The sequence below is a fragment of the Panthera onca genome, chromosome A3 (genome assembly GCF_046562875.1).
Source record: "Panthera onca isolate mPanOnc1 chromosome A3, mPanOnc1 haplotype 2, whole genome shotgun sequence".
In the NCBI taxonomy this organism is placed as follows: domain Eukaryota; kingdom Metazoa; phylum Chordata; class Mammalia; order Carnivora; family Felidae; genus Panthera; species Panthera onca.
In genome coordinates this window covers 80,758,715-80,784,945 of record NC_138341.1, presented here as the reverse complement: position 1 = coordinate 80,784,945, position 26,231 = coordinate 80,758,715, and the positions used below count along the sequence as shown (strand labels likewise).

Below are 26,231 nucleotides of genomic sequence, written 5' to 3'. Positions count from 1 at the left end.
GTTGGTGGGGGGTGCCGCAGTCAGACCTGATGTCTGCCCCCAGCCCACCACTGGGGCCACAGTCAGACTGCTGTGTACCTTATCTCCCCCTCTCCCAGAGGCAGGACTCACTGTGGAGTGGTGTGGCCCCTGTCTGGGCTACTTGCAAACTGCCAGGCTTGTGGTGCTGCTTCCATGGGATCTGGCGTATTAGCCAGGTGGATCTGCAAGGTGCACAGTGGCAGGAGGGGCAGACTCAGCTCGCTTTGCCTTCAGTGGTCTGCTTCAGGAGGGGCCCTGTGGCACCAGGAGGGTGGCAGACCCTTGGAGGGATGGATCCACAGAAGCACAGCGTTGGGTGTTTGCACTGTGCAAGAAAGTTCCATGACAAAACGGTTCCTTTTAGGATTTTGGCTGGGGGTTGGGCGAGGGAGATGGCGCTTCCCAGCACCTTTGTTCCCCACCAAGCTGAGCTCTGTCCTCCGGGGCTCAACAACTCTCCCTCCCATTGTCCTCTAGCCCTCCCACTTTCTGAGCAGAGCTGTTGACTTATAACATTCCAGATGTTAAGTCCCACTGGCTGTCAGAACACACTCCCTCCGGCCCCTCCGCTTTTGCAAGCCAGACTCAGGGGCTCTGCCTTTGCCGGGCAGGCTGCCTCTCCACCGCCCGGCTCCCTCCTGCCAGTCCGTGTAGCACACACTGCCTCTCCGCCCTTCCTACCCTCTTCCGTGGGCCTCTCATCTACGTTTGGTTCCGGAGAGTCCATTCTGCTAGTCTTCTGGCGGTTTTCTGGGTTATTTAGGCAGATGTGGGTGGAATCTAAGTGATCAGCAGGCTGTGGTGAGCCCAGCGTCCCCCTATGCCGCCATCTTCCCTCAAGAATGGTTTCTTCTCACCCCGTCCAGAATACAGAATTGAGTGCGGCATAAGTAGGAGCAGGAAGAGACTGGGAGTCTTGAGGACACTAAGAAGATACAGATCCAACTAACTACATCACAGATTCCACTGAGAAGCCTGCCCAGGAAATTAAGAAGTGCACCTGTTGTGATGAGCACCGGGTGATGTATGGAATTGTTGAATCCCTGTATTATACACCTCTCATTTCCAGTCCGGCATTCACCAGCTCTATGCCGGTCATCACCGCCATCATTCTCTTCCTGCACTCCCCTTCCTATGCGGCCAGATCGCAGGGTGAGTGAGAAAGAAAGTGACTTGGGAATGGCCAGGCAGGTGCATTACAAAGGAGGAGGGGTGCAGGATGGGCGGGCAGCTTCTCTGCCATCACCAGGCTGCCACTCTCCCCACAGCTCCATGTCTCCAATGCAATATTTCTTACCAATCCCCAATTTTATTTCTAGGTGAACATGAGATAAAACGCTTTATTAAAAGTACTGGATTGATATGTCAGTCTTATTGGCCCACTTGAAATCATTAACTAGGTCATCATTTTTCCACATACAGTAACCACGTTGTTACCCCTTGTAAAAATAACTGTCATATGTGAAGATATGATCTAAATATTGCCAAAGGCAAATGAATTATTTTTGTAGATGATCATGAGATTAGACCCAAATAATGTGTAAAACAAAGCACTTATAAAAGTATTTTCACAGGAGTTACATTTCAGGCCCAAAGTTGAATAGTGAAAAGTTAGGGCCAGGGAGCATTCTGAGAACTGGTGTGCCACAGTCCCAACTACAAGTGGAGCTGCACACATTTAGGTCCTGGGAATGAGAAGAGATGGCAGCAGAGCAAGAAGTGGTGGTGAAGAGCTGAGAACACCAGTATTCAAATCTCGGCACTGGCCTTTCTGGGGCCCAAACTCTCTCTGCCTGTTTCCTCATATTTATTTTTACCATAAACTAAGAGAAGAGAGAAGTTGGGAGTTACTGACTTTTATCAATGGGGAACAGCAAGGATGTGCTCTTGACCTTTTGCTTTCATTAGGAGATGAAGCATCAAAGCACCTAAGTACAGGTGTGTATATAAATATTCTCCCTTTGGGGTGAGAGTCTGGAATTGGTCAGGAAGACCATGCAGATGCTGCAGTGTCCCACCTGCTAATTGCAGCATTTCAACTTCCTTTCTGTGGTCCCAGCTGTGGGGACAGCTCAGGTTGGCCCTTAGTGCACGGTTGCTTGTAGAGCTGGTGTGTGGATGTGCTGGCATGCTGGGCTCGCTCACAAACCTGACCTAGCATCTGTGCTCTTAGGTCTGACTCCCCAGGCATCTAGTATTCCTCTTGACAACTGTCAAGGGGGATAGAGTCATGTTTCTTGGCTGGTGTGATCAAAGAGGCTCACCCTAGATCCCTTGGTGAGTGAGCAAGGTGGAGCTATTGGCTCCAGATGGTTTATGATGTTAAACATATCAGATGAAAAGCTAATGTTTTTGTCCAGATTACTGAACATAATGCACTTGGATAACAAATCCATTTTCTCACTGCCCTATAGACTTTCAAAGTCAAATGCACAGCACATTCTGGTGTGTGTATGTGTGTGTGCATATGTGTGTATGGAGTTGGGTGTCAGGGGGTAGGCTGATAAAGAAAATTCCTAGTAATGGACACTCTTCAGGAGCAGGCATCTGAGCCACTCATCCGCTGGCTCCAATGTTCCACCAAGTGAAATCAGCCATAGGGCTCCAGGGTCACTCAGGCTTTCCAGGTTTAAGAAAAGTGAGACACTCATTCTGCAGAGGTTTACTGGGCACAAACCACAGTCCAGTCCCCATGCTAGGAGTTGTTGGGGAGAGATATCACTACCATACACAAACTCACCGTTTCATGAAGGCAGACAGGCACACATGGCAGATGGTGAGGGGCCACGATGTCATCCGAATTGTCCTCCCACTGCCCATTAAGTTGGCACCTGTGCAGATGGCTCATGGTTCATCTCATTTATATTTCTGAACTCTTTAACCAGTTTTAGAGTATTGACTTCTTCTAATTCATCCCCCCAAGTGGGATGGTTCAGGCTTCCATGCATTACGTGTTCAACCTCTACCAGCATATATGATTCTAGGATTAAACTGCAGAATTTACAGTGTTCCAGCTGAGCTTTGTTTGTAAAGCTGAGAGTGGGACAGGGTTGGCTATGGGCAGTGGGTCCAAAGTGTTTTTTTGTTTTTGTTTTTGTTTTTTTTATCTCTGACAAAATGCAGAAAAAGGGTGAGCTGCAGAAGCCCAGTGACAAATGGGCTTCTAAATACTGGAGGAGCATGCATCCATTTGGGTTAACTAGTTGCACTTTAAAATATGAATAACCTCCTAGAGGATTAAGCCCTACTAAGCTTAGGTCATTGCAAGTAAATAATCATCCAGCACCAATTAGAAATGCAGTGAATTAACTATCAAATATCCCAGGGAAGGTTAGATAGGAAAGGAAAGGAAAGGAAAGGAAAGGAAAGGAAAGGAAAGGAAAGGAAAGGAGTGAGCATCAGTTGATTCCATCTGAATAGTCTACATCAAGAGAATGGCCATTTTGATTGGATGAAAAAAAAGTAGGGATTTGTACAATTATCAGTTGTAGTGTTTCTCAAACTATTTTTAAATTTACATTGCAGATAAATTAACTTTTGTAAAATACAATAAAACAAGTATCAGGAAAATGAAAGGAAATACTAAAGATACAAGTCTAGATTTTTATTAAGATTCAACATATCCTACTTATTGTTAAGTATAACATAAAATTACATTTTGATAAATATAATCAGCACACACATAACCCTGGAAAAAGAAAACAATTACAAAACTGTACACATTCACTGAAGGTATGTATTTGTGTAGGTAATTAATCTATACTCTTGTAACCTTCTATGGTTCCACAAGTGCAACTAAATAAAAGTTGCAACTAAATAAAATAATTCATGAGTGAAGTGATGATTCCCTATTTCAAATGCCCCTGTGCATCCTTTGAATGAATACCGCCATGTATGTTAATATGTGAAGTTTTTAGGGTGACAAACGAGCTTGTTTCCCAGTTGTTAAGTCATCTAAATTCCCAACAGTACTATTTGCAGGAGATAGTGTTTCTATCTTGTTCTATATTTTGTTTTCATAACTCTAATAGTAGAGACACCATCTCGCAGAGAAATGTTGACAGTAATTTTAATTCAAACATTTTAAATTTTGAAGGAATTTCAGTGAATTGAGGATATTCACTTTGAAGCTTTTTCCAAAATGAATCAAGTGGTACTGTATCTTCAAAATTAATCTTCAAATTTTCATCAATAGCCTGTTCCAACTATTTGCCCTATGAACTCCTAATTGAATTTAAATTATCTTTTGATGAGGGGCACCTGAGTGGCTCAGTCGGTTAAGCATTCCACTCTAGATTTTGGCTCAGGTCATGATCTTGTGGTTCATGAGTTTGACCTCCACATTGGTCTCTGCACTGACAGTGTGGAGCCTGCTTGGGTTTCTCCCTTTCTCTCTCTCTCTCTCTCTCTCTCTCTCTCTCTCTCTCCCTCCCTCCCTCTCTCTGCCCTTCCCCAGTTTGCTTTCTCTCTCTCAAAGTAAATAAACTTAAAAAAATAAATTATCTTTTGATGAAAGAAATTATTCCTAATCTGTGAATTTCTTATGAGAAATTCTTTTGATAAAACAAATTCCATATCTTTTCCAACACATGGTTGATCTTTTTAATTGTTGACATTCTAGCAGGTATGCAGTGGTAGCTCATTTGGGTTTGATTTGGATATTCCTAATTAGTCTGAACATCTTTTCACGTACCTATTTTTCATCAATGTATCTTCAGTAGTTAAGTGGCCAAATATTTGGCCCACTTTTTAACTCAGTTATGTGTTTTTTTATTACTGACTTTCCGGTGTTCTTTATATACACTTGATAAAAAGTCCTTGACCAGATACATGATTTACAAATATTTTCTCCAAGTGTGAGGCATATCTTAACTGTCACTTTAGAAGAATAGAAGTTCTTAATTTTCATACATCCAATGTAACAATTCATCGATGCCCCAAACCATCAGGCACACTATATTTTATATCTTTATAATTTATATTTTGGTTTATTACTTATTGCAATGAAGGAGAACACTCACCATGGGGAGCCATGGGGAGTTGGAGGGAGGGTGTTAGAAAGAACCTATTATAAGGTTTGGGCTTTAGTTGGGTAATTTTGACTTCAGTAGAATTCTGTGATAGAATCTCTCACTCAATCTTATTGAAAGGCAGAGCAAACCAGAGCAAGGATGAAGCTGTATTTGGTAAAGGAGTAGTAATCACTCATTTTAGCTGGAAGAGATGAAGATGGTGAATATTTTGTGGGTTACACAGTGAACTTGTTTTTGTATCACTTTATCATTGTCTCAGGGCGACTTTGTTTGATGTTGGTGTTTTATGAGATTGTTTAATGTCCAACATTAACTAGTTGTGAGCATCAGGCTAGCTTTGTAGTAATACTGAAGCCCCGCTGTGTCAGAGCTGTTCCCAGATGTAAGAATCTCCTTTTTTTTTTTTCTTGTTTCTCTTATGGATCGTAATTTTGCTATTAAATATAAGACCCAAGGTCACAAAGATTCTCTTCTATGATTTTTTCCTGTAGAAGTTCTATGGTTTTACTTTTAGGTCAATAAAGTTTGAGTTAATTTTCATATATGATGATAGGTATAGATCAAAATGTTTTTCCTCTTCTTTTCCTCCTCCCCCTTCTCATATTTTCCCCTTATCTCCTCATCCTTTTCCTCCTCCTTTTTGCCTATAGATATCCAGTTAGTCCAGTATTGCTTATTGAAATGACTATCCTTTCTCCACTGAATGGACTTTGTCAAGAATCAATTGCCAGTATACACATGTGAGTCTGTTTTTGAAATCTCTATCTTATTTCACTGATCTACTTGTTTATTTTGATACCAAAACCACACTCTCTTGATTTCCATAGCTTTATAATGAGTCTTGAAGACTCAACTTTGTTGTTTTCTTTTTTTTAAGTAGTTTTGGACATTTTAGGTACTATGCATTTTCATGTGAATTTCAGAGTCAGCCTGCCAGTTTCTACAAAAAGGCATGCTGGGATTTTGATTGAGATAGATTTGGATTTATAGATCAATTCATAGATCAAAGATCTGAATCTTCTGATCCTTCAACAGAGTATGTCTCTCCATTTGTTTAGGTCTTCTCTGATTTCTCTCAGTGATGTTTGTAGTTTTAGTGTATAGGTCTTATACTTTTTTTCACATTGTCTTTAAGTTTTTCATACTTTTTGTAATATTGTAAATACTATTGTTTTTAAATTTCAATTTCCACTTGTTGCTAGTATATAGAAATGCAATTATTCATCCCTGGGTTACTTAAAGGTATGTTAGTGTCCAAGCACTTGAGGATTTTCTAGATGTTTTTCTATTGTTTTTATTTTCAATCTACTGTGGTCAGAGAACATATGTTGTATGACTTCACTCCTTGAATCTCTTAAAATTTATTGAGACTTGTTTTATGGCTCAAATATGTAGTATATCAGTAAATGCTCCATGTGCATTTGAAAAGAACGCATATTATGCTGTTGGGTGGAATGTTCTATAAATGTCAGTCAGGTCAAGCTGATTGGTAATACTGGTCAAGTCATACTGATTTTCAGTATACATATTCTGTTGATTGTTGGGAGAAGGGTATTGAAATCTTCATCTACAATTATGAATTTATTTAATCTTATGGTTCTATCAGTTTTTGCTTCATATATTTTGAAATTCTGTTATTAGGTACATATGTGTTTAGCACTGTTACATCTTCTTGACCAGTGTACTTCTTTATCATTATGAAATGGCCACCTTTTCTCCTAGTCATGTTGTTGGATATGATATCTACTTTGTTAGATATCAATATAGTCACTCTAGCTTTATTTTGATAAGGTTGAAGATGGTCTATCTCTTCTTATTTATATCTTTTTCTTTAAAGTGAATTTTTCTATAGGCAGTATATATCTGGGTCTTCCTTTGAATATAAGTGGATGATGTTTGCCTTTTAAAAAATGTTTATTTATTATTTTGAGAGAGAGAGATAGAAAGAGAGAGCAGGGGAGGGGCAGAGAGAGAGAGGGAGACACAGAATCTGAAGCAGGATCCAGGCTCTGAGCTGTCAGCACAGAGCATGACACAGGGCTCGAACTCACAAATTACGAGATCATGTCCTGAGCAGAAGTTGGATGCTTAACCGACTAACCCACCAGGCGCTCCCACAATCTTTGCCTTTTAACCATGGTATTTAGATTATTAATATTTAATTAACATTAATTGATATGGTTGAGTTTAAACCTACCATCTTACTCTGTTTTGTATTTGTCTCATCTGTTTTCTGTTCCCTATTTTTTTCTTCTTTTGGATTAATAGAGTTTTAAAAAAGTTTTATCTCCTTTGTTGGCCACTTAGCTATATATAAGTATTTGTGTTATTTAGGTGGCCACTTTGGGATTACATCTTTAGCTTATTGAAATTTTCCTTCAAGTGGTATTATACCATTTCACATGTAGTATTAGAACCTTACAAAACTACCCTTTTGTTTCTCCTCTACTAGCCTTTGTGGATTTTCTTTCTACATACACTGTAAACCTCACAATAAAGTAATATTTTTGCTTTAAACATTTCTTGTTCTTATCACACATGCCTCCAACAAGTTTCTCTTTTCTGTTCTCTTAGTGGAAATCTGTGTAAAATAAGAACAAACAGGATCTGAGATCCTTTGGTTTCATAATCTTTAGTGTATCGTCTTTTTAAAAATTTTTTTAGGGGCGCCTGGGTGGCTCAGTCGGTTAAGCGGCCGACTTCGGCTCAGGTCATGATCTCGCGGTCCGTGAGTTCGAGCCCCGCGTCAGGCTCTGTGCTGATAGCTCAGAGCCTGGAGCCTGTTTCAGATTCTGTGTCTCCCTCTCTCGGACCCTCCCCCGTTCATGCTCTGTCTCTCTCTGTCTCAAAAATAAATAAATGTTAAAAAAAAAAAAATTTAAAAAGTTTTTTTAAAAGTTTTTAAATGTTTTTTTTTTTAATTTATTTTTGACAGAGAGACAGAGCATGAGGGTGGGAGGGGCAGAGAGAGCGAGACACAGAACATGAATCAGGCTCCAAGCTGTTAGCACAGAGCTTGTCGCAGGGCTCACAAACTGTGAGATCATGACCTGGGCTCAAACTCACCAACTGTGAAATCATGACGTGAGCCAGAGGAAGTCAGACACTCAAACAACAGTGTATTGTCTTTGTAGCACCAATGTAACTATTCAGAAGCTTTTTTCCTCCTAGTTTTCTTGTTGTTGGTTGTAAATTTGTGGAATAAGCAACTTTCAAGTGAATTGTTACTGTATAAAGAAAGTAGATTAAACCTGGGTGGCGCAGTCGGTTAAGCGTCCGACTTCAGCCAGGTCACGATCTCGCGGTCCGTGAGTTCGAGCCCCGCGTCAGGCTCTGGGCTGATGGCTCGGAGCCTGGAGCCTGTTTCTGATTCTGTGTCTCCCTCTCTCTCTGCCCCTCCCCCGTTCATGCTCTGTCTCTCTCTGTCCCAAAAATAAATAAAAAACGTTGAAAAAAAAAAAAAAATTTAAAAAAAAAAAAATTAAAAAATTAAAAAATAAAGAAAGTAGATAAAAAAGAGAGTTGGGAATAGTTGAGTATTGAGAAACAGATCAAAACCTATTTTGACTACAACTGTTACAGTAAAAAATAGAGAGCTGGGGGTGGAAATCATTCATGGAATGATTCATGGGATGGGAGGTGGTGGGATGTTGCATTTGTATTATAGGACTTGAAGATTGGCTAATGTTGTCTCCTTTTCCTTTTGGTGAATTGATCTAGTTTTCTCTCCTTGCTTGATGAGGAAGCATTTCCCCTTCCCCAAAACCAGATTTGATTAAGGTATTTTATATTTTCTTTAGTCATCCGTTTTAATGTTAAACCTCACAAACTTAAAGAAATTTAGACTTGACATAATGAACATATGGATTCTGGAATGTTGCATTTTATTGCATTCAAATACAGAGCATAAAATAAACGGTGGAACAATAAGGAGACAATAGGCTATGTGCAGTGAGTACTCTAAAAACTGGCTAGTGATCACAGAAGGAACATTTAGTCCTTGCTTATACACCAATACAGCTTTTAACTCCCTCCTTCCAGCAACTTTTGTCTGCGATACTCTACGTTAGGAGACATTTAAAAAAATTATATTTCTGCTTCCTAAATCAAGGGCACAGTACAACGTCCACTTGGAAAATCCCTCCTCTCCCAACACCTAGCACGGTATTCCTTTACGTTCTCTTTTAAAACTATTGTTCTAAATTAGAGTTCTAAAATGTTTCAGTCTAAAATTCAGAGTTCCGTTAGGAAGCTTGCTGGAGATCTGTTCAGTACCCACTTCAGGCTTCCCTGTCACTTAAGACAATTTCCTAAATCAAATTCGTGATGTGCTTGGTAACTGCCTCGGTTCTCTTTTGAACCGCGGCCACAGGTTGTCTCGGCGGCCAGGCCTCTGGGGAAAGCGGGAGAGAGCTGGGCGCCCAGCCGGCCGCGGACACCTGTTTCAGGCACTGCCGCGGCTGCGGGAAGAGAGCGCGCGGCGAAGGGCACGTGTAGGTGAACGCGCACGCACACACGCGCCCGGCCGCCCCGAGACGCGGAGGCGAGAGCGTTTGCAGGAGACGCGGACGTGGGGAGGGGGTCGCCGCGTTCTCACAGGCGGCCTGGGTTACATAAGCGAGCGGGGCAAGGAAGGGGCTTCGCGTGCGCGGGGGCTCGGGCCGTGCCTGCCTCGCCCCCGCCCGGGTCCGGTTGTGGTCCTGCGGGACCGGCCGCCCACGCCGCGTGGGGGACACTGCCGCAGCCTTGCGCCTGCCCGTGCCAGTGGTCGCGGTGGCCCGTAGCGGCCGCCTCCAGACGCGCGTGGCTCTCGGAGAAGGCGGCGGCCGCGCTCCCGCCGCCGCGCCCCAGGCAGCAGAGCATCCGCTTGCCTAGGCTTCTCCCGTCCGGGCCTACGGCGCCGCAGGCTCGAAGCTATGAGCCCCGAGCCGGTCCCACCGCCGCCGCCGCCGCCCCAGTGCCCCGGCTGCGACTGCGGGGAGTCTTTCGCCAAGCGCCTGGAGAAGGGCGATGAGGCCTTCCGCGCCGGCGAGTATGAGATGGCCGCGGAGCTCTTCCGCTCGGTGCTGGCCGGGCAGGCGCAGCCGGACCGCGGCCTGTGCCTGCGGCTGGGGGACGCGCTGGCCGGTGCCGGCCGGCTCCCCGAGGCCTTGGGTGCGTTCCGCGGGGCGGCGCGGCTCGGGGCGCTGCGGCCGGAGGAGCTGGGGGAGTTGGCGGTCGGCCTCGCGCGCGCCCTGGGCCAGAGAGAGTGGAGGCTGCCGGCTGCGGGGCCGGGCCGCGCCCCCGAGGAGCCGCGTGGGGAGCAGCCGGTTTCGGCGCCCGCCGCGCCCGGTGATCTGCTGGGCTGCCCGCGCTGCCAGCGGCTGCTCCACAAGCCGGTGACCCTGCCGTGCGGGCTGACGGTGTGCAAGCGCTGCGTGGAGTCCGGGCCTGTCCGGCCGCAGGCGCGCCGAGTCAACGTGGTGCTGAGCGGCCTGCTGGAGAAGTGCTTTCCGACCGAGTGCCGTGTGCGCAGGCTGGCGGGCCAGGCGCGGAGTCTGCAGCGCCAGCAGCAGCCCGAGGCCGCGCTGCTCAGGTGCGACCAGGCTCTGGATCTAGGTAAGTCGGCCTTGGGAGTTGGCCCGCCGGCCTGCCCACCTGTCGACTGCAGGGGTGGGCGTGGAGAGCTTTGTTCAGGTGTAGGGGTTATTCTCTTGATAAAGGTGGTAAGATGAACCTGCACCCAGAGTGGCTGGTGTCAGAGGGCAGGTGCACCCCGCTGGTTGCGTCTTTTACCTCCGCAGCCGGTACCTCCGCAGCCTTCCTGAGTAACCCTGTAAGGCCAGGACTGTCTTTTACTCCCATCTCAGCTGTCCAGGAGTGGGAGGATGACCTAGTGTTTTTACTTGTCCAGCAGGAAAGTGCAAATAACTAACACCCTAGAGGCGCACTAGGACCTTTGCCTTGTGATGTGGAAGGATTTGCTCTGGGGGTTTCATCTAATGAATCCAGGAAGGATCGCCTTCCATTCTGCTTTTGTTACTTGTACGTTCTCTCTCAAAGGGCATTAGATGTCGTGTAATTAGCTTATTAGTTACATTAACTAGTGTGTGTGTGTTTAAGTTTTAAAAAAATAACTGAAATCTGTGACCAGCACAAAGGATCTCTGATTTCCTACCCACCCCCCCACTCCAGCCCACCTGTTAAGAATATGTAATTTAAAAGACCAAACTTCCTGTCATCGTATTTGATTCCCACTGCCATATGCTCTATTGACAGTTATTGGGGTGAAGTGTGTGTGGAGGGTGATTTGGCTTCACTGTTTTTTTTGCAGGTTGTATGTGATTTAAATCACTGGCCAAGAAGACTTGGTTTAATCTCTGTTACTAAGAGTCTTGTATGCTGTACTCATCCATTTTATTTTAAATTCAGAGTTAAGGTTTTCCCTTTTTGAGAGCACACCTATATCTAAGTTGGGAGATGCTTTGTTGCAGTAGAACAGTTGAATTGCTTTATGTAAAAAAATATTGTGTACCATTTCTGCAGCCAGTATATTCCATACCTTAATATGGCTGCATGTTTCTGAACTTTTGTCCATCTTGTTCATGCACGTGCAAGGTGGAACAGCACTGTCCAGTGGAAATACTGTGTAAACCACATATATGCAATTTTAAATTTCTAGTAGTCACATGTAAAAGGTAAAAAGAAGCAGATGAAATTTATCTTAACACTATTTTTTAAACCTAAACATTCAAAATACTATTTCAGCATACCTTCAATATAAAAAATGATGGAGATTTTACTTTTTTTTTTTTAAACCAACCTTTCAAATGCATTATGTGTTTTACATGCACTGCCCACCCCAATTTGGGCACAAATTTTTCATCAGAAATACTTGCTTTATACTTAGATTTTTTAATATTTAGAGTTGAAACACTAGGTTGGCATATTGAAGTTCCAAATTAAAAGTTTTCCACTAGTCAATAGGGTATCAGGTTTCAAATTTAAATTTCAATTAATTAAAAAGTTAATAACTTTGTTCCTCTAGTCCCATTTTAGTTGCCCAGTAGCCACATGTAGCTAGTGGCAACTGTATTAGTGGAAATCTAGAACTTTTAAAAACAGCTGCTGGAAATGTAGAAGATCACAATACCAACTGTTGGAGAAGATGGATAAAATGAGGATTATCATATATACTGCAGATCTGCGAATTGTACACCTGGAAAATTGCTTGTAGTATCTGAAAATATTAAATGTGACTTTTGGCCAAGCAGTTTCAACAAGGTGCATGTATATGTGCACTGAGAGAATTACAAGAATGTGCAAGAGTGTATATCCTTATTTAGAGATAGCCCTGAAGTAGAAGCAACCCACATGTCCAATAAGAGCAGAATGAATGGCTAAGTAAGAAGAGAATAAACGCCTTTTCTAATACTATATAGAAAGAAAGTAAACTGGCTACAGACACACACACTACAATGTGGACAAATCACAAACATAATGTTGGGTGAAAGAAGCCATACTCAAAGGCATTTTTATGATCTGATTCTATTTTTTTGTAAGTCCAAATACGCAAAACTATTATAGCATGTTGGAAGTAAGGGCAGTGGTTACCTCTGGGGGGGGGGGTAGGGGGGACAAAATATTGGCAGATTGAATCCAGTGATACACTTAAAACACATCATGGTCAAGTAAAATGTCATTATTTAATCATTGTCAAATGTTTAATCATTATTAATCAACCAGTGTAATTCACTGCATCTACAGAATAGAGAATGGATCTCTCAGGAAAGTTGGAATAAAAGGGAATTTCTTAATGTTAAGGAGTATATACAAAAATCTGTAGCAACCATTGTAATGATGAAATATTGAATGTTTTACTACTGAAGGAAAAGGTTGACAAGGGTGTTCACCTGCCATCACTGCCATTCATTCAGCATTGTATTAAGATTTTAGCTAGTACAATGAGAAAATAAAAGGTATTAAGATTGGAAAAATAAAACTTACTATTTGTAGATGACATGCTGGAGTACGTAGAAACTCCAGAGGAATATTTGAACTGTTACAGATTATAAGCAAATTATCAAGATTGTTGACTATAAGGTTAATATAGAAAGATCACTGATATATATACCTAGTAAAAAAACAAACAGAAAGAAAGCCCATTTATATAACAAAAATTCTTTGGAGTAAATGTTGAAATATCTGAAAGTTGTTCAAGACCTCTACACTGAAAATACAAAATATTTCTGGGAGAAATTACAATTGACTTAAGTAAATGGAAACATATGTTATTTTCACAGACTGCAAAACTCAGTATTGATGTCAGTTCTGTGCGTATGGAACTATAGATTGAGTGCATTCTCAGTCAGAATTTTAGCCAGGGGTTTTGGTGGAAGTTGATGAATGACCAAGGCAATAATGAAGAAAAGTAACAAAGCTGGAGAACTGATACTGTAAGATACCTGAGACTTACTATAATGTAGCTGCAGTAACTAGCACAGAGTTGTATTGGCCCAAGTTTAGACACATAGAAACTGACTCTCACATACATGGTCACTTGGTTTGCTACAAAGATGCCAAAAGAATTCAATGAGGGAAAAAGTCTTTTAAATAGTCTAAGTCTGTTGCATATCCATTTGGTAAAAAAATGAACCTAGATGCCCACTACACACCATACATGGAAATTATAATCCCATATCTAAAATCATACAATATTTTCATGATTATTAGGCAGTTGTTTTTTGTCTTAAGACACAAAAAACATATCCATACAGGAAAAGATAAATTCAATTTAAAATTAATAACTTCTCTTCCTTAGAGACCCCCCAAAGAGTGAAAAGGTGATGTGTATTTGTAATATATCCAAATGAAAATGCAAATCCAGAATGTTGAAAGAATGCCTACAGTTCAACAGGAAAATAGGAAGTCTATCTAAATAATAGGCAGATTGAACAGATGCTTTGTAAACTGGATCTCAAATGGCAATAAATATATGAAAGGGTGCCCAAAGTAATTACTGATCAATTGAAAATTTAAACTAAAATATTACTACATGTCTTTCAGAATGATGAAAATGAAAGGGTCATGGTACCTCGTTCTGGCAAGTATTTGAAGTAATCGGGACTCTTAACAATCCTGTGGGAAGTGCAAATTGGTACAAGTTAGATATGTTTGGGAGTACCAAGTAAGTTTAAACATAGATATAACCTCTGGCACATTTCCACTCTTGAGTATATATCAAGTAGAAATTAATGCTTATGTCCACTGAAAGTAATATACAAGAATGTTCATTTCTAGATATATGTGCCAAAAAAACATTTAGATAACAACCCAGTGGTAGAATAAGTATGTAAGTTAAGTCATACAGTGTATTATGCAACAGTTTATTAAAAAGAAAAAAACTGAGACATACAGCAATGTGGAGGAATCTCACAGAATGATACTGAGTGACCTATACAAAAGAGTACATTCTATTCATATAACCCCATGATAAGTTCATAAACAGGCTCAAGTAATCTAATGATGATAGACGTCAGATGGTGGTTCCCCTCAGGAAAGGTGTACTAACAGAGAAAGTGCACAAAGTAGCCGCCTTAGGTCCTGATCTGGGTGGTGACCATTCAGGTGTGTAGGTATATAAAAGTTTAACAAGATCACACTTAGAATTTGTGGCCTTGACTTTTGAGTCCTACATCACTTTGAACAAATAACCTCTGAGGAGAATTGCCGTTTATTCTATTTATTGGGACCACTACATAGCTGTCCTTGCTTTATGTCTCCACTCATTCAGCTCTTTCTAAATAATACTTGGGATGCCTAGGTGGCTCAGTTGATTACGCATCCCACTCTTGATTTTGGCTCAGATCATGATCTCACTGTGAGATCGAGCCCTGAGTAGGAGTCTGTGCTGACAGTGCAGAGGCTGCTTGGGATATTCTCTCTCTCTCTCTCTCTCTCTCTCTCTCTCTCCCTCTCTCCCTCTCTCTCTCCCTCTCTCTCCCTCTCCCTCTCCCTCTCTCTCCCTCCCTCCCCCTCCCTCCCTCCCTCTCCGCCCACCCCCCCCCACTTCCATGCACATGCTCTCTCTCTCAAAATAAACTTATAAAAATAAATAACACTTGTACAGTTCTCTACTTCTCACCACTGTCCGCTCATTTGACACATTTTACACCGGTAACTAGCTCCCAACACTACGACAACTCTGGGTTGGAGTTGGAGGAGAACAGCCTTAGATTAACCCTAAACACAAATGTAGAGAGTAGATTATCTCTTCTCTTCCTCACAATGCCAAGTTCTCAGACTGTACTCTTTTTGACTCATTTCCCCATACAGGGGTTAATTGATAAAAACCCTTTGGATATTTGTGTCAGTTTCTTGGAAGGTGCACATGTGCATTTTTCTTCCATAAGCTGTCTTCATAACAAAGAATTTTAAGTTGCTTTTCCTCTTCCATTTATTTTTTTTAGTGATTCCTCTATAAATTTTTCTCAGTTTTACTAAGCTTAAGGCTTAATGGTTGCAAAATGTGTAGAGATTTATTAGAAATATTTTAAAAGATTAAATTATGAAGCTCTGGCTTCATAAATAGTAGAAGTCAACAGAGAAAACAGTCTGATTCATTCAGTGTCTGGATGGGAAGTGACTTTTTTGGACTTCATTAAAAATAGCCTTTAGAATGTGTGGAGTAGAGGCTTAAATGCATTTATTAGAAAAGAATGATTAAAAACAAATGCAAATGAAGAGTGTTTTTCACTGCAAAAACTTTGTCAAAATCAATTAAGGTAACACAAGTGTAAGCAAAGAGATAATGAAGAAAACATTAGTGAAACAAAAAGATTGAGTTGGTTAAGAAGTCAGAAGCTGGTTCATTACAAAGACCAACAAAAGAAACAAATGTTTGGCAAATGTAATGAAGAAAAAGCAAACCACAAACAGGAGGATCAGGAATGAAGAAGTAGCAGAATTGCAGATGTAAAGGAATATAACAGATTTTAAAGCCTATAAAAAAAGGACAGTTTTAAGGAAACTATAAATTATCAAAATTTACCCAGGAAGAAATAAAAGCCTAACACTGACCAAAAATAAATGAAATAGAAGTGCTACTTGGGGCTTTTCTTTTGACAAACAAAACAAAACACTAAGATCAAACAAGTTTTAACAAACTTTCAAGGAAGATAAACTTTCATTTCAGATCATGGAGAGATATGGAAGATTTTTCATTGTTTTATTTTAGAATGCATGAATGGGGTAGAGAGGTAGAGGGAGAGAGAGAGTTTTACGCAGGCCCACGCTGACATGGGGCTCAATCCCACGACCCTGGGTTCATGACCTGAGCTGAAATCAAGAGTCAGACACTCAACTGACTGAGCCACCCAGGTGCCCCACATTTAATTTTATAAGATTAATATAATCTTGATATCATAATCAGGTAAAGCCTAGGAAAAATTTTGTAGACTAGTCTTACATATATACATGGTTGCCAAAATCTTAAACTTGTCAGTATTTGAATCCAGCAATATAATAAGAGTTAAGGTCAAGATGTGCTTATTCTAAGAATATAAGGATAATTCAGTATTAGACAAATTGTTCAATGTAATTCACTGTAAGGACAGATTAAAGGAGATATATTTCATGTAATCTCCCACATGTTGAAAGAGCATTCTATAAAATTCAACAGCCACTTGTTATAATGCCTATATATAAAACTAGGAATAGGAGGGAACTTACCTAATTTGATAAATATTCTCTGTCAAGAGTTTACAATAAGCATATTTCATGTTAAAACATTATACATATTCTTTTTCAAATTCAAGAATAAGAGCAAAATGTCCGCTGTTGCTGTCTCCCCTGTTACTGCAACGTGGGAGTGAAAAGAAACACAAGAAATAAAATCTAGAATGCCACAGTCAAAGCTGATTGTTAGCATATGATATAGTTGTTTAGAAGATTCAAGCGGGAGCAAGGTGGGAGAACTTCATTCTCACACTTGCAGCAAGTGTATGTCTCAAGCTTGAACTATAGTTCTAGAAGCATTTTTTTGTTTGAGATTTCCAAAATCTCCAAAGGTTATTTCTGTATTTGATAATGCATTTAACTATGCAGTTTGAGGAGATTTCACTTAATCTTTAGTTGGAAATGATTAATCTGTAACTACATTTACTATATAATGACATACTAAAGATATAAGAAGAATCTAATAGAATTCTGCAAATAACTCCCAAGCAATCAAATGCTCAATTAAAAATTTTATGCTTGTGGATGGACATCCATATTTTATAGTACCTATGTGTGTTTTCAAAGATGAAATACGAAAAATCTCATTACAGATCATAACCAACACATGGACATTTTCAATTTATTTTGATGATAGGGAACATTAACTTTGAATTTTAAGGAAAATGTTATCCCTTACCCAAATAATTCTGTTCGTGTACAATATCCTCAAGCTTCTAACTGGCCTGCAAAACCTAAAATATTTACTGTTTGATTTTAACAGAAAAAAGTTGATCCTTACTCTCACCAGTCAATGTCATTTTAAAGGATTCAACTTTTATTGTTAGATTCTCCTTTCTTGCCATTTCTTTCCTCTTTTTCCCCTTTTTTTCCTTGGCATACATTGCTCTATGAAACATATATGCAGCAATAACACAGTTACAAGTGGTGGCTGTAATATCTTTTTGTATGATTTGTTACGCACACTTGCTCAGTTACCTACATAAACTAAGGAGATGTAGTAGCATTTGCAAAGTTCCAAGTGGCTAGTTTGAGAAAGAGCCAAGGTCAAGGATTTGGAGCAAACTGAAATGGGTATTAGGTAGAGAAATGAGAACATATTCTAGGTACTGTACTTAGAATATTTCTTATCAATTAAAATGAAATGCTATAGCTGTATTACAAAGATCCTGCAATGAGTATATAGAGTGAACCAGGTCCAGCAGTATGAAAAATGGCTTTCATGAGCTCTGTCACTTTTCCATGGTACCTTGCCAAGTCAATGACTTCATATACTACATATCATAGTTCATAGAATCACTCTTGGCCTTTGCATAGCTAGGCTCTATCCATAGTCTCATATGAGCAGTTCTCAAGCTCGCTTCTGTTTGAGTACTCTAGGGAAAAGGCAGTTATTTTTTCCCCTCATTTTCCCACTTAACATACTATAGGTACAATTATGATGACAAGTCCACATCCATGCAGTTGTATAGGAAAGAAAATTATGTGCTTTTTTTTTTTTTTTAGTTTCTTAAACTATTTTATAAAATGTTTATTTTGAGAGGGAGAGAGAGAATCCCAAGCAGTCTCCATGTTAGAGTGGAGCCCAATGCATGGAGCTTGATCTCGTGACTGTGAGATCATGACCTGAGCCGAAATCAAGAGTCAGACCCTTAACTGACTGAGCCACCCAGCTGCCCGTTAGTTTCTTGAGCGGGACTTTCCTTGTGTAATTTCAAAAAATTATTTTCAATCATTTAATTTTTAATACGTAATTATAGCATTAGGATGCTTCAGCATTTACTCAGTATTATTGCAACTTATGTTGTACCTAGTGTCTTTTTCTGGGTGCATTTCAACATTTATTTATTTTTGAGAGTCAGAAACAGCAAGCTGGGGACGGACAGAAAGAGAGAGGGAGACACAATCTGAAGCAGGCTTCAGGCTCTAAGCTGTCAGCACAAAGATCATGAATGGTGAGATCATGCCACGAGCCAAAGTCAGACGCTTGACCGGCTGAGCCACTCAGGTGCCCCTCTGGCTGCATTTTGAAGTCTTGCCAATCATCTGTTTTCCTGAGAGAAGCTGTGTAAAATATATTTATCAAGTTACTAAACCACATTATAATTTGAGGGAGGAAGTATTTATTTTGCCTTTATATTTACTTTCCAGTTTATTATTTTTAGTGACTTAAAGATTTGTTTTTAAATGTAGTCATTTTAATTTTTTTCTATTCCCTGTGTCTTTCAGTTCCTAGAGATAATTCGTTATTGCTGCTGCGAGCAGAGTTGTATTTAACCATGAAGAACTATGAGCAGGCTCTACAGGATGCCAATGCAGTTTGTCAGAATGAACCTCTCTTGACTAAGGTATTTGTATTGGCTGGTTTTAGAGATAAGAAATGTAAGTTTATGGGATTTTCTTAAGAATAAACTGACTGTGATGAGGTACCTACACACAATGTATATATCCATCAATAATAGCAACGTAGCAATTCACTTCATGATAAACCAACTCAGTTTAAAAGATCAAAATGTTCCCAGCTGGATTTAATTAAGAAACACTAATTTAGATTATTCTTAGGAGATAGTTAGCCGAATGATATACCTTATATACTAAATAAATACATAAACACAATGATAAAATTGGATAAATTTGTGAGTTCAGGGGAAATGTTTAAAATTATACTTTAAATAGGAAGATTGTAAAATAATCATGAATAACAGGCTCTGCTATGCAGGGAACATATAAATGTTGTTAGTGAAAGGATGAATGTCTTGTATGTATTTTGGAATAATTTTAGTGTCTGTGTTGGAAAGGTCTAATATGTCTGTGATGACACAGAATAAGTTTTGTTAATGTAATAACAATAGCTTAAGTTGCCCTTGAAGATTAAGAAGCCACATAATCAAAGTTGTAGCTTTTTTCATGAATCTCTGGAATTTTAAACCCAAAAGGGGTTTTGAAGTTTTAAAGAATTTGTGATGAAATTAATACCAGTTGCATACTCTATTAGCTAGTAATTAAAAATATTTTTGTCCCGCTGTATTACTTTTTATCATTTTCATTTTAGAAACATTGAAGAGGCATTAACCCAGGTTAATAGAAAAGATGCTCTTTCCTTCCTTCCATCCAACCTTCTGTTCTTTAAAACTAAGTGTTTTCAGATTAGATTGAGTGTTAAATTGGAATTAGGGATGAACCTTAGGATGGGAAACAAATGTTTATTGGACCAAGTCCAGAAATCTGTATTGTTGCTTGCTTGCTTTACTAAAGACATTTTCTCCTCCTTTTTCTGATGACTTTTCTTCTATCCCTTGATCTGTTAATCTTCTGAGCTAATTTCATCATCAGTGTCTGAGCCTTAATTGTTATGAATTATAAGCTTAGTATTTCTGACAGTAGACCTGTAGTACCCTGTGAAGCTAGTTTCTTCTCCACAATTTGGCCTTTCAGCTAAAAACTTGGCAGTGTGTCTGTGACAAAAGACAGACTTCATTACTACAAAGTTACATAGATAATTTTAACTGTAAGAGACCCAGCAAATGCATCATTAGCTTTTGGGATTTTGGTCCTGTCTTTAGTATTTGTTGCAAATATGTGGGCCTTAATTCTTGATAAATGCTTAGTAAAGAACAGCTTTAGCAGAAATGTACCCTGATAAATAACTTTAAGATGTGAAGGATAGAAATTTGTTTCCAGGCTAACATCATAACTAAAAGATTAGGGCAGAAGCAACATTGTTAAGTATGTTGAAAGCACTGAGGGAAGGATGAAGTTGTCCAACTATGGCTGAGCTGAGATGGAAGCACTTGTAGAATCAACTGAGTTTTCTGTTGGGGGCTACCAGAGCAATGTGTTTTATCCAGGCAAAACTATCCTTTCAAGCTACCAGCCATGGCTGATACTGATTCACAACTTTTGGTACAAATGGAGGTAAGTTAGTGCTAACAAAATATTTGACCACATTCAGAAATATAAATAGGCATGTGATGAATTTGACCTTATCTAAATGGGTAAGCATACCTGTGCTTTTTAATGTTCATAGAATCCTATGCTGGTAAAACATGTCTCAGTAGATTTCAAATCATTGAAATCTTGAAGAATATACTGACAATAGAATGAAAAGAGTAATCGATGATAGTAAAATATCCAGGAAATCCTTAAATATCTATTTTTTAATTAGGTCACCTTTAAACAATCCATAGAACAAAGAAGAAATCACAAGGAAACCAGGAAATATTTTGAAATCATTGATAATAAAAGCACATTATATCTAATTTGTCATATGCAGCTAAAGCCACTTTTTGAGGGAAATTTGTAACATGAATAAATTATTAAAGAAGTAAGCTCTCAAATGAGTGATCTAAATTTCCACCTTAAAAAAACTAAGAAAAGAGCAATTTAAAACAAAGATAAGCAGAAAGAACAAAAAAAATACATAGAGGAGGTTGGAGTCAATAAATGGAAGACAAAAAACAATAAAGAAAAGTCAATGAAACAAAAACCTGTCGTTTTTGAAAAGATCAATGAAATTGATATATCTCACCAGACTAATCAGGAAGAAAGAGGGAATGCACAGATTACTAATATCATGAATGAAAGTGGAGATATCACTATAGATCCCACAGACATTAAAAGGATAAAAAAGGAACAGTTTCATGAACAACTTTGTGTTAATACATTCAACAACATAGAAGAAGTTAACAAACTCCTTGAAAGACACAAACTGCCATTATCCATTCAAGAAGAAGTAGATAACCTCAATAGCCCTATCTCTATTTAGAGAAATTAAAGTTGTAGTTAATCACCTCCCCCTGCCCCATACCAAATATCAGAACTAGATGGAATTACTGTTGAATTCTATCATACATTTAAGAAAGAAATAATACCAGCCCTTCAAAAATTCTTCTGTAAAACAGAAAACGAGGGAACACTTATTTTATGAGAACAGCATTTTTGTAATAAAACCAAGCAAAAATGTTAAAAAACAAACTTTAAACCACTATCTCTCATTATCTCATTTGAAAATCAATTTGTATTGGCAGACTGAAAAAAAGCAATAAATGAAGCTAAAGCACTTGATAAAATTGAACATCCTTCATGTTAAAACTTTGAATGAAATAGGAAGAGCAAGGGATTTCCTCAATCTGGTAACGAGCATCTATGAAAAACCTTACAGCAAACGTCATACTTAATGGTAGGAAATGGAATGCCTTTCTACTGAGACCAAGAACAATAAATACGTTTGCTTTTACCACTTACCAATATGGTACTTGAGTTCCTAGCCAGGAAGGTAAAGCAAAAAAAAAAAAAAAAAAAAAAAAAGGGAAGAAATAAAAGGCATACATAATGGAGAGAAAAATGTTATACTGTCTATTCACAGTTGACATAATTGTGAGGAAATCTCAAGAAATTTATAAAAAGCTTGCATTGTACAAGGTGAATATGCAAAAATGAAACCAATCATATTTCTACATACCAACAAGAAATAATTGTAAAATGAAATTTTAAAAATAGTATTGTTAAAATAGCTTAAAGAAATATGACATGTTTAGTGCTAAAGTTAACGAAGTACCTAAAAGATCTATACACTGAAAACTATAAACCGTTGCTGAGAGAAATTAAGTAGCACTTAAATAAGTATAAATACATACTAGGTTCATGGATCAGAAGACTCAATTTTAGTAAGATGACAAATTCCCCAAATAAATAGAGCTAATTTGCCAAATTCTGCAAAGAAGCCTATCAGCATTTTAATCAGGACTGTGTTGTTTTTATTTGGGGAATTTGTCCTCAATGTATATATGTATATATGTATATATCTAATTATTCATTAGTACAAATTATATACATATGTATGTATGTGTGTATGTATGCATATGTCTGTGTGTATTTATGTAAATAAAATGGAAAGAATAGCCGAACAATTTTAAAATATAAGAATGGAGGGGCGCCTGGGTGGCGCAGTCGGTTAAGCGTCCGACTTCAGCCAGGTCACGATCTCGCGGTCCGTGAGTTCGAGCCCCGCGTCAGGCTCTGGGCTGATGGCTCGGAGCCTGGAGCCTGTTTCCGATTCTGTGTCTCCCTCTCTCTCTGCCCCTCCCCCGTTCATGCTATGTCTCTCTCTGTCCCAAAAATAAAAAAAAAAAAAAAAAAAAAAAAATATATATATAAGAATGGAGTTCCAGGAAGTATACTACATGATTCCAAGACTTCCTATAAAGCTAAAGTAATGAGAATTGTGTGATATTTGCTTAAGGAAAGACATAAGATCACTAAAACAGAAGGCAGTCCAGAAATAGACCTACACATAAATGGCGAATTAGTTTTTTTTTTTATTATCATTTTTTTTAATATATGAAATTTACTGTCAAATTGGTTTCCATACAACACCCAGTGCTCATCCCAAAAGGTGCCCTCCTCAATACCCATCACCCACCCTGCCCTCCCTCCCACCCCCCATCAACCCTCAGTTTGTTCTCAGTTTTTAACAGTCTCTAATGCTTTGGCTCTCTCCCACTCTAACCTCTTTTTTTTTTTTTTTTTTTTTTTTTCCTTCCCCTCCCCCATGGGTTTCTGTTATGTTTCTCAGGATCCACATAAGAGTGAAACCATATGGTATCTGTCTTTCTCTGTATGGCTTATTTCACTTAGCATCACACTCTCCAGTTCCATCCATGTTGCTACAAAAGGCCATATTTCATTTTTTCTCATTGCCACGTAGTATTCCATTGTGTATATAAACCACAATTTCTTTATCCATTCATCAGTTGATGGACATTTAGGCTCTTTCCATAATTTGGCTATTGTTGAGAGTGCCGCTATAAACATTGGGGTACAGGTGCCCCTATGCATCAGTACTCCTGTATCCCTTGGATAAATTCCTAGCAGTGCTATTGCTGGGTCATAGGGTAGGTCTATTTTTAATTTTCTGAGGAACCTCCACACTGCTTTCCAGAGCGGCTGCACCAATTTGCATTCCCACCAACAGTGCAAGAGGGTTCCCGTTTCTCCACATCCTCTCCAGCATCTATAGTCTCCTGATTTGTTCATTTTAGCCAGTCTGACTGGCGTGAGGTGGTATCTGAGTGTGGTTTTGATTTGTATTTCCCTGATAAGGAGCGACGTTGAGCATCTTTTCATGTGCCTGTTGGCCATCCGGATGTCTTCTTTAGAGAAGACGTGTCTATTCATGTTTTATGCCCATGTCTTCACTGGGTTATTTGTTTTTCGAGTGTGGAGTTTGATGAGCTCTTTATAGATTTTGGATACTAGCCCTTTGTCCGATGTGTCATTTGCAAATATCTTTTCCCATTCCGTTGGTTGCCTTTTAGTTTTGTTGGTTGTTTCCTTTGCTGTGCAGAAGCTTTTTATCTTCATAAGGTCCCAGTAGTTCATTTTTGCTTTTAATTCCCTTGCCTTTGGGGATGTGCCGAGTAAGAGATTGCTACGGCTGAGGTCAGAGAGGTCTTTTCCTGCTTTCTCCTCTAAGGTTTTGATGGTTTCCTGTCTCACATTCAGGTCCTTTATCCATTTTGAGTTTATTTTTGTGAGTGGTGTGAGAAAGTGGTCTAGTTTCAACCTTCTGCATGTTGCCGTCCAGTTCTCCCAGCACCATTTGTTAAAGACACTGTCTTTTTTCCATTGGATGTTCTTTCCTGCTTTGTCAAAGATGAGTTGGCCATACGTTTGTGGGTCTAGTTCTGGGGTGTCTATTCTATTCCATTGGTCTATGTGTCTGTTTTTATGCCAATACCATGCTGTCTTGATGATTACAGCTTTGTAGTAGAGGCTAAAGTCTGGGATTGTGATGCCTCCTGCTTTGGTCTTCTTCTTCAAAATTACTTCAGCTATTCGGGGCCTTTTGTGGTTCCATATGAATTTTAGGATTGCTTGTTCTAGTTTCGAGAAGAATGCTAGTGCAATTTTGATTGGGATTGCATTGAATGTGTAGATAGCTTTGGGTAGTATTGACATTTTGACAATATTTATTCTTCCAATCCATGAGCAGGGAATGTCTTTCCATTTCTTTATATTTTCTTCAATTACCTGCATAAGCTTTCTATAGTTTTCAGCATACAGATCTTTTACATCATTGGTTAGATTTAGCGAATTAGTTTTTTGTTTTTTTTTTTTTTTTTTTTTTTTTCTTCAGTTTATTTATTTATTTTTTTTTATTTTATTTTTTAATATATGAAATTTACTGTCAAATTGGTTTCCATACAACACCCAGTGCTCATCCCAAAAGGTTCCCTCCTCAATACCCATCACCCACCCTGCCCTCCCTCCCACCCCCCATCAACCCTCAGTTTGTTCTCAGTTTTTAACAGTCTCTAATGCTTTGGCTCTCTCCCACTCTAACCTCTTTTTTTTTTTTTTTTTTTTTTTTTCCTTCCCCTCCCCCATGGGTTTCTGTTATGTTTCTCAGGATCCACATAAGAGTGAAACCATATGGTATCTGTCTTTCTCTGTATGGCTTATTTCACTTAGCATCACACTCTCCAGTTCCATCCATGTTGCTACAAAAGGCCATATTTCATTTTTTCTCATTGCCACGTAGTATTCCATTGTGTATATAAACCACAATTTCTTTATCCATTCATCAGTTGATGGACATTTAGGCTCTTTCCATAATTTGGCTATTGTTGAGAGTGCCGCTATAAACATTGGGGTACAGGTGCCCCTATGCATCAGTACTCCTGTATCCCTTGGATAAATTCCTAGCAGTGCTATTGCTGGGTCATAGGGTAGGTCTATTTTTAATTTTCTGAGGAACCTCCACACTGCTTTCCAGAGCGGCTGCACCAATTTGCATTCCCACCAACAGTGCAAGAGGGTTCCCGTTTCTCCACATCCTCTCCAGCATCTATAGTCTCCTGATTTGTTCATTTTAGCCAGTCTGACTGGCGTGAGGTGGTATCTGAGTGTGGTTTTGATTTGTATTTCCCTGATAAGGAGCGACGTTGAGCATCTTTTCATGTGCCTGTTGGCCATCCGGATGTCTTCTTTAGAGAAGACGTGTCTATTCATGTTTTATGCCCATGTCTTCACTGGGTTATTTGTTTTTCGAGTGTGGAGTTTGATGAGCTCTTTATAGATTTTGGATACTAGCCCTTTGTCCGATGTGTCATTTGCAAATATCTTTTCCCATTCCGTTGGTTGCCTTTTAGTTTTGTTGGTTGTTTCCTTTGCTGTGCAGAAGCTTTTTATCTTCATAAGGTCCCAGTAGTTCATTTTTGCTTTTAATTCCCTTGCCTTTGGGGATGTGCCGAGTAAGAGATTGCTACGGCTGAGGTCAGAGAGGTCTTTTCCTGCTTTCTCCTCTAAGGTTTTGATGGTTTCCTGTCTCACATTCAGGTCCTTTATCCATTTTGAGTTTATTTTTGTGAATGGTGTGAGAAAGTGGTCTAGTTTCAACCTTCTGCATGTTGCCGTCCAGTTCTCCCAGCACCATTTGTTAAAGACACTGTCTTTTTTCCA

General features: G+C 39.4%; 1 protein-coding gene across 2 annotated transcripts in view; it reads left to right on the top strand.

Moving 5' to 3' along the window:
* The first annotated feature begins 8,807 nt into the window (after window positions 1-8,807).
* The window catches only part of LONRF2 (LON peptidase N-terminal domain and ring finger 2), a 57,069-nt gene continuing 39,645 nt past the window's right edge, over window positions 8,808-26,231 (top strand). Inside the window, exons 1-2 of one of the 2 annotated variants that reach the window (XM_078444384.2) lie at window positions 8,808-9,547; window positions 18,999-19,117. In XM_078444384.2, the coding sequence (XP_078300510.1) occupies window positions 19,049-19,117 (69 nt within the window). In that variant the 5' untranslated portion in view covers window positions 8,808-9,547; window positions 18,999-19,048. Of the gene's footprint in view, window positions 9,548-9,886; window positions 10,653-18,998; window positions 19,118-26,231 lie in introns of those variants that run through there. The other variant, XM_078444383.2, reaches the window with a different exon arrangement.